This window comes from Cucurbita moschata, unplaced genomic scaffold, assembly GCF_002738365.1.
Source record: "Cucurbita moschata cultivar Rifu unplaced genomic scaffold, Cmos_1.0 Cmo_Scf00016, whole genome shotgun sequence".
NCBI classification, from domain to species: domain Eukaryota; kingdom Viridiplantae; phylum Streptophyta; class Magnoliopsida; order Cucurbitales; family Cucurbitaceae; genus Cucurbita; species Cucurbita moschata.
The window spans coordinates 727,316-736,478 of record NW_019268532.1 but is presented as its reverse complement, the minus strand read 5'-3'; the positions used below and the strand labels follow the sequence as shown (position 1 = coordinate 736,478).

The following is a 9,163-nucleotide window of genomic DNA, read 5'->3' as shown; positions in this document are numbered from 1 at the left end:
ATGGCTCGACATGTATTGTTTGAGGGTATATGTTTTTTAACCAGTTGAACTATGTTTAGATTGGTAATGGCTCGACATGTATTGTCTGAGGGTATATGTTTTTTAACCAGTTGAACTATGTTTAGATTGGTAATGACTCGACATGTATTGTCTGAGGGTATATGTTTTAACCAGTTGAACTATGTTTAGATTGGTAATGACTCAACATGTATTGTCTGAGAGTATATGTTTTAACCAGTTGAGCTATGTTTAGATTGGTAATGACTCGACATGTATTGTTTGAGAGTATATGTTTTAACTAGTTGAGCTATGTTTAAATTGGTAATGACTCGACATGTATTGTTTGAGAGTATATGTTTTAACCAGTTGAGCTATGTTTAGATTGGTAATGACTCGACATGTATTGTTTGAGAGTATATGTTTTAACTAGTTGAGCTATGTTTAAATTGGTAATGACTCGACATGTATTGTTTGAGAGTATATGTTTTAACCAGTTGAGCTATGTTTAGTTGGTAATGACTCGACATGTATTGTCTGAGGGTATATGTTTTAACCAGTTGAGCCATGTTTAAATTGGTAATGACTCGACCTGCACGGGCTGAAGATCGAGCACGACGGAGGCGATCAAGGGTTAATAAAGTCGAGGACGGGTTGAGCTAAAGATTGGTTATTGAGGGCTAATATGAAAACCACCTGATTTGGACACCTAAAATGAAGGGAAAGATGAAGTTAATTATGAGAGGGAGATGGCTGAGGAGGTTGAAGAAGCAATAAATGAGGGGAGATTGAATGCATTTTGAAGGCTCGAGTAGGTTTGGTTTGAACTTATTATTTTCATTACTCTCAACACCCACTTTACTAACTTCACCACAACTTTCCAAATATCTTTTCTTAGTTCGGAAAGTTCATCCGTTCGTAACGAGCTTAGCTTAATGGTAATTGACATATATCATCAATTAAGAGGTAAGATGTTCGAATCTTCTTTAGAAAAAGAGAACCTACTCGATCATCTAAGAAGTTACTATCAATATCAATAACGTGCATCTTTTTCTTCGATGGCTCGTGTGAGATCCCACGTCGGTTGGAGAGGAGAACGAAGCATTCCTTATAAGGGTTTTTTTAAAACCGTGAGATTGACGGCGATATGTAACGGGCCAAAACGGACAATATCTGCTAGCGGTAGGCTTGAGCTGTTACAGCTCGATCATAGGAAATCTAAAGTTAAACATGTTTATAAGGGTGTGGAAAGTATTCCTTGTAAGGGTTTTTTTTTTTAAACCGTGAGATTGGCGGCAATATGTAACGGGCCAAAACGGACAATATCTGCTAACGGTAGGCTTGAGTTGTTACAGCTTGATCATAAGAAACCTAAAGTTAAACATGTTTATAAGGGTGTGGAAACTTTTCCCTAATAGACGCGTTTTAAAACCATGAGGTTGACGACGATATGTAACGTGCCAAAACGGACAATATTTGCTAGTAGTAGGTTTGAGCCGTTACAGCTCGATCATAGGAAATCTAAAGTTAAACATGTTTATAAGGGTGTGGAAACTTTTCCCTAATAAACGCGTTTTAAAACCGTGAGGTTGACGACGATACGTAACAGGCCAAAACGGATAATATCTACTAATAGTAAGTTTGAGTTGTTACAGCTCGATCATAGGAAATCTAAAGTTCAACATGTTTTCTTTGATCAATTTTATGTTGGGTGACCTCATAGGAATTAACCGACAAGCAGGTAACGTGGTCATGTAAAACAATGAAGTGCCGAATTCAAATTTCAAATCCTTATATCATCGAACTTATTTGAATGATGTAGAAGTTTGAGGAGGAGGTCTATAAAGACAAATAGATGTAAATTTGTATTCCAAACGTGCGATGTTATTAAGCCATTTATTATATATTATATATATTAAAATGTATATTAATTCAACAATAGGTAAACGTCAGATTTATAAACGTCCCAAACTGAGAGCGGAATCTCGAAATCTCAAAATCTCCGTAACCCATTTAACGTGTGAGGCTCCACGAGGACCCATCCCAAACTGAGAGAAGAATCCCCGAATCCCTGTAACTCATTTAAATGGAGAACATGGGACGAAATGAACAGAAAAATTTTCATTAAATGGGGTTAGAGACGAGGATTATATTCTCCGTCCTTGTCAAATCCCGACCCCGCCAGCTCTAATCCCCTCTAATCGAATTTAAGCTTCTAATCTTTCGATCGATAATACATATTTAACATCAATCGGGTTAGGTTCGGTTGCATTCTAAATAAATTTATAGGTGGGAGAGAAAGAGAAATGAATGTGAAGGAAGTTTACCAGCCTTCATTAATTGACCTTGAATTCACTTAAATGCAGAATTCAAGGATTGACATTGAAATTATGAAACACTTGCTTTCGTCACCCTCACCACACCATCGGCTTTCTTCATGTTAAATGCTCCCGACCCACCTCGACCCCGAACATACCTCAACTAACTAATCCACCATAACTTCGACTAAAACGTTCGAGGTTCGAAACCCAACCACCAAAAAGTTCGATCGAACCAAACGATCACGATATCCAGATGACAGCAACGACCAAATTTTGCTACCTCCACATTGGTATGATACTATCGTTCTAGACCTAGACAGCACGATTAAGCTGCATGCAAGAATTAGGAGATCTTTTAGGGAAGCTCAAAGCAAAACCACGAAAGCTTATGCTTAAAGTGGACAGTCGGGATTCGTAACAGAATACGCGTTATTACTCAGTGTGCAGATCGAGGGTGCTCGGGTTTCTAATTAGGGTTAGCATGTGTGGGTAGAGATATGAGATTAAATGGCTTTGGTGATATAAGGGGTAATAAATTGTCAGCTGAGCTTATAAATTTAGGGGAGTTGGAGAACAGAGGGTAGGTTCCATAGTTAGTATATTTGGCAGGAGCACCAGAATATTCAATATTTATTTGCATGCAAAAATAATAATAATAATAATTAATATATATATATATATATATATATATATATATATATTATAAATTAATTAATATTTTATTAAAATGCTTCCATTTACGATGAAGATATTTCGAGTAATTAATAAATTAGATTTATTATAATTTTCTTCAAATAAGTTTTTTTAAATATGGAATTAGATCCACGTGGAAAATGGCAGCCCGTGTGAAGAAGATGTGAAATATCGTAAATGCCCTTGTATGCGAGGACGAAATATGGGTAAAAAGGACATTTAGTGACACGTAGGAAAAGAAAACGACTAAAGCTACCTAGCGAGTGCTAAATATATTAATTAATTTATTTTATTTTGGAAATAATAAAATACATTAATTATTTGATAAAAGATACACGCATCCATGCTTGTATATATCCATTTGCATATAATTGTGCGTAACAATAAAATGAAAAGTTTGTTAAGTATTTATGTGGTGGGACCCTCCTTAATACAATTATATTGCTCTAAATTATATTTTTAACCTTAAATTTTTTTTTAAGGTTGTTTTTATATTTTAAAATATAAAAATATTAAAAAACGTGTTCACAGGGAGGTCTCAATGTAATTGAAACTACAGTAGTAGTTTGGAATTAAAGTCTGGTCGACTTTTATGTGTGTTCTCTGTTAGAGAGAAAGAGTAGTGATTGAATAACATACATGTCGGGTCTCACATTAGACCCAGATGTAGTCGATCTTTATTGGCCAAGTTGACCTCTCGACCCTATGACTAACCGACCCCCTTTATTGTTTAGAGGGTAGACCTTGTGGCATGGCTGATCTAGTCAATTTCTTTTAGCCTAATTGGCTCACATACCCATATTATTAGGAGTTGATTTTAAAGTAATGTGGAGCTCTCTCGAGTTCGGTCTCACAGACGAGCAATATTTGCGGCCTCTTTGGTCATGTTTATTAAACCTTAGTAGGCTCGACAGGCTCGGGATACTTGCCTCGTCTCTTGGGCTTGGTCGGTAATTTCACCCCAAAATAATAATTAAATTATAAAAAAAAAAAAGTGCTTGTAAACAAGTGATAAAATGGGCCGAGATGACGTATGCCCATGTTGGCCCAACCCCTTAAAATGAGTAGTTGGGCCCAGCCCAAATTCACTACAATGTCACTTATAAATGGGCTGCCAGGCTCAAAGACACCATCTCTACTGTTCAATGGTTATTTATAATCAACTATAATATATATATATATATATATATATATATATATATATGTATATAGGAGAGATTCAAATCTTTGAGTTTTCGACTCATATATCAGATCTATCGAGTTAAATTCACTTTGTTAAATAAATTCATTTAAATTCTTAGTTAAATTTCAAAATTATTTCGTGACTTAATTTTTTTAAAATGGGTGTAAAAATTAGACAATAAATAATATCGATAATCATTTTATTTTTAAAAATTAATATTATAATTACTATTTTGACGTATAATATTATTGAAAATTGACTTAAATGAAAAATGTATTTATATATTTAAAAAAGTTAATTAAAAATTGGCGAGCTAATTTTTAAAGGGAAAAAAATAATAATGGAAAATTGGTCTATCTAATTTTTTTAGCGTATTTTAATGAGAGGGCCATTTTTTATATTTTAGTTAAATTTAGGGACCTCGGAAGAAATATACAAAATTGTTGGAATTTCTTCCACCAGAGACCTAGTTGAGCCCTGAATCCGCCGCAGACGCTGGTCGCCACTCTCTCCATAGCTGAAATCGATCAGTTGCAGAGAGGAATGTCGCACTTTGGAAGATCGGGTCCTCCCGATATCAGAGATACTTATTCGCTTCTCGTCCTCAACATCACATTCCGTATCTCCGATCCCTAATTTTCTCTTATCTTCTTTCTTTATCTTCAATCTCTTACCATTTCTTTGTTTTTCAGGAACCACCGCCGATGATCTTTACCCGCTTTTCGACAAGTATGGAAAAGTCGTCGACGTCTTCATTCCCAGAGACCGCAGGTTTCTTTCTCTCTTTTGCGTTTAATCTTTTCTTTTGATGAATTTGAGTGCGTAATTGGTTGGTTTTGATTTCTGTTAGGACTGGGGATTCTCGGGGATTTGCGTTTGTTCGATACAAATATGCGGACGAAGCACAGAAGGCAATTGACAAGCTTGACGGTTAGCTTCAGTTCGACCAAAAAATCACGTTAAGCTTGAGCTTTTGGAGTTTAAATTTGATGCTGTTTATATGCGAAACCAATTTGGGTTTCTACTCTGTTCTCTAGGGCGAATGTTGGATGGTAGAGAAATTATGGTTCAATTCGCCAAGTACGGTCCCAATGCTGAGAAAATGTGAGTTTACTATAAATATTTTAAACGCTTTTGGATGTAATTTGTTACACTTCACAGCTGCACAAGAACGTGTTTCTTGATTCTTGAATTTTGGTTTGTATCAGTCGCAAGGGGAAGGTGATGGAGTCATCATCATCGAAGACAAGGGGCAGGTCAAGGAGCCGCAGTCCACGTCCAAGGTGAGAGTTCTAGTCTAAATGCATCTGAACTTGGAGTTCGAATCAGGGCTCTGGTGAAGAAATTTATATTTTCTCGAGGTAATTATCCTCGTTTACTCTGCAATTCAAACGAAAAATTTCGATGTCCCCTTCCGCATAGTCGTGTAGAGTGAAGGAGGTAATAATTTTTATCTGGTTGTGAATGCAATTTCTTTAGTAGAATTGGTGTATATGGTACACCTAGAATTAGCTATGTGTGTTAATCTAGTTAATGGTAAAGTTTAACACAATCATTAAGGACACAGTTCTTGACTTCACAAAAAGTGTGGATGATTGAAACAGTCTTATGCTTGAAGAAGTATATTGAAAATCATGAATCGTTATATGAAACTACCTTAAATCTGTTACAAACGTGTATTTGGTTTAACTGATTATGACAATTTTATGGACAAGGGACGAAAGGTTATAAGGCTCGTCTTAAATTGAGTTTCTTATCATTACAGGCAGTTGATTGTGATCTCATTATTTCCAGCTGGTTATTCTACCTTCTCTTATGGATTGCAAAATATTTCAGGCACCGTGATGACTACAGGGATAGGGATTACAGGAGAAGAAGCCGCAGCAGAAGCCGGGAGAGATATGATCGTGATAGACCCCACAGAAGTGAGAGAGAACGCCATAGAAGTAGGAGTCGTAGTGCTAGTCCTGACTGTAATAAAGATCGGAGGAGAGAAAGAGATGATGAAAGGCGTAGTGCAAGCCGCTCCGATAGAAGGTATATGAATACTTTCTTTCTTTTATTACTTTTAAGGGATATCGTATTTAGGCGTTCTAAGGTTGGCATGGGTTCTAGTTAGTTACCATCCTTTTATGGTTTGCAACACGTACTCTAGTAGTTGTGAAATAGGAGTATTTGAAGTCTTGTTATTTACTTACATGGAGGGGATGGGTGGAACCATAGAGGTGCTCATTTTAATCTACCAGGTTCGGCAAAGAGAGAGGGGTATGTTGGCCAAACGGTACATATTTTTTAGAACATGGCTTATTATAATCACCGTGCCTTTGAAATATTCTCCATAAGTCCATAATTCTAATAAGCGAACGAAAAATAGACCTCTTTGAAGAACACACTCAAGAGAAACAAGCAAAAGCACAGTTATTCAGCCATCTTATCGTGATCTTTCGTAGATGGAAAAAAACTGTCTGAAAATAGCTTTTGAACAACTCCTCTTAACACATGCACAATCAATACACCAACAGTGATCTAGTAATACAATGGAAAAAAATCCGGAGATCGATCCATAAGGGAAAAAAAAACTCTCTTCTTAGACTCAAAAAACTTAGATGTAGCAGATTTTTAGGTAATAAAAGGTTCAAATATGAATGAGACTATCTGAAATTTCCACATATTGTAACTCTTTCCGTGCTAAGAACATGCTCCTATTTCACTTGGGTTGGTTAGACGAAAAGAAGTAAAATAATCCAGAGAAAATTGAGAAATCGACTAACATGTATTGTTGAATCAAAAGAGTTACAACATAGGGTTCACTATGTGTCAAACCAAAGGTACCTAGTCATTTATGGTGGTGAAGAACAAGAACAAAACCCAACTGAGAAATTGATCATGCATGCATTGAGAGTGATTTTTGTGTGTTATCGCTATGAATTTTAGCGTTGGAATTCTGCTCACATATTTACAAATATCTTGTTAGAGCTTTAATATTTTATAAAGAATTTTTCCATTGTAACGTCTCACACTCCAAAATCAATGATCTAGCATTACTAGGAGTTTTATTTCAAGTTTCTTGAGCATATCCAAACGCACTTTTCATTTAATTTTCTAGACATCTCACATCGCCAAAACCATGCAAGGTTCTCATCCTTCATTCACTGCAATTCTTATAATTCTTTTTGGCCTGCACTCTAATTGGAAATGACTTTATACTGAAGCATGTCGCCCACCCGACATTCCCCTGATACTCGGAGAAGCATTTCTCCACGTAGGACACCATCAAGGGGTAGAAGTGATGATGAACATTCACCTCAGAGAGAGAATGGCTCACTAGATGATAAGCCAGTCAATTCTCGTAGCCCATCTCCTGCTAAATCTGATGCCGATGTAAGCTAGCTAATCTGCCATTCTTATTGCCAATGATTCTTTGAAAAAAAGTGCTGGTCTGTCTAGTGATATCTATAATTTGTGCCTGCAGGAGTGATCTATAAGTGCCATAGGGATAATATATGAAAGCAAGGCATTGGATTTTAGAAATTCTTTATGCATTTTATGAACAATCATGGCATCCCAGGGGGATATTTTGCACAAGTGTATCTGCCTTTAGACTCCCAAGGACTGTTGGATGCCTAGATAGACGTGTAGGATCTTGTTCTTAATTAGTTTGAGTTATTTTTCCCTTTTTTCCCTTTAGATTTCATTTTAGTATCTGTACTATTTACATGCAAAATATGAGTCTTCCCCAGTGTTTGGTTTTGACCTCCTTAGATGTATAATGAATTGATTCTTCTGCCTTGTATCTTGTCTTTTTGGAACCTATTCACCACATTTTGTAGCTAATATACTTTCTAACATGGTTGGGTTTATTGATTTAGATGCTCTGTGGATGAATTTGGTCATTGAGTGTGGTTTACAGAAATGTTTACTATGAGCAGGTACAAAGAAAAGCCCTTTGATATATCTTTTTGATAATTATTTCACTCATGGTTGAGAACTACAAGTTTAGAACTGTTAAGACTTTAGTGATCTTTTACTTTAAAAGGTTTTAAACTATCCTCGAACCTTCTCCAACATGTTGAACTTGAAATGTAACAGCCCAAGCTCATCGCCCGTAGATATTGCCCGTTTTGAGATTTCCTTTTTAGGCTTTCCTTCGAGGTTTTTAAATGCGTCTGCTAGAGAGAGTCACACCCTTATAAAGAATGCTTTGCTCTCCTTTTCAACCGGTGTGTGATCCACCCCCTTTCGAGGCTAGCGTCCTTGTTGTCTCTTGTTCCTTTCTCCAATCGATGTGGGACTCCCCAATCCACCACCCTTCGGGGCTCAACGTTCTTGCTAGTATACCGCCCTGTGGCCACCCTCTTCCTAACCGGTGTTTGGCTCTGATACCAATTGTAACAACTCAAACTTACTCCTAGTCGATATTGTTCTCTTTGGACTTTTCCTTTTTCTTGATGGTTCTAAAATGTCTCTACTAGAGAGTGGTTTTCACAGCTTTATAAAGAATATTTCGTTTTTTTCTCCAATTGATGTGGGATCTCACATGATAAGATAATATTTAGTATGAGAGAGGAACGAACGCCGTTTTGAGACAAAAGACACCTAATGTTCAAAGTGATATCACTGCCAATGCAAGCTACAATATTAGGCCATCATAGATTTTAGCTGGTTCGTATATACTTGTTATATATCAAATATTCAGGCTAAAACATTGTGCCATTCTACTAATGAGCTGAGATTTACTCACTCAACAAGGTAGCTACGCCTACCATCTCGCTTAGCTCAGACATTAGCTTGTCCTCAAACCCATTAGACTTGCTAAGATAAGACTCCTAGATGAAGACATGTAATTCATGAGAATCGACGAGCTTGAGAGGCTTAATTGTGTTGGCTTTTTGGCCTTGATCTCACTCTAATTAATTTCAATCAATTAATTGATGTTTTGATGATAACAAACCTACTTTTTAATTATTAA

The 9,163-nt window shown here is 36.4% G+C and overlaps 1 protein-coding gene across 2 annotated transcripts; it reads left to right on the top strand.

Moving 5' to 3' along the window:
- Positions 1 to 4,613: 4,613 nt before the first annotated feature.
- On the top strand, positions 4,614 to 8,011 carry LOC111454726 (serine/arginine-rich splicing factor SC35-like). 2 transcript variants are annotated; one of them, XM_023096245.1, is made up of 8 exons: positions 4,614 to 4,813; positions 4,887 to 4,965; positions 5,045 to 5,124; positions 5,232 to 5,298; positions 5,403 to 5,477; positions 6,031 to 6,231; positions 7,407 to 7,575; positions 7,667 to 8,011. In XM_023096245.1, exons 1-8 carry the CDS (start codon positions 4,738 to 4,740, stop codon positions 7,670 to 7,672), a joined length of 753 nt encoding a protein of 250 aa, XP_022952013.1. In that variant the 5' UTR covers positions 4,614 to 4,737; the 3' UTR covers positions 7,673 to 8,011. The 2 variants fall into 2 exon arrangements, with proteins under 2 accessions (XP_022952013.1, XP_022952012.1); XM_023096244.1 differs by having other exon boundaries at positions 7,407 to 8,007.
- The last annotated feature ends 1,152 nt before the right edge of the window (positions 8,012 to 9,163 follow it).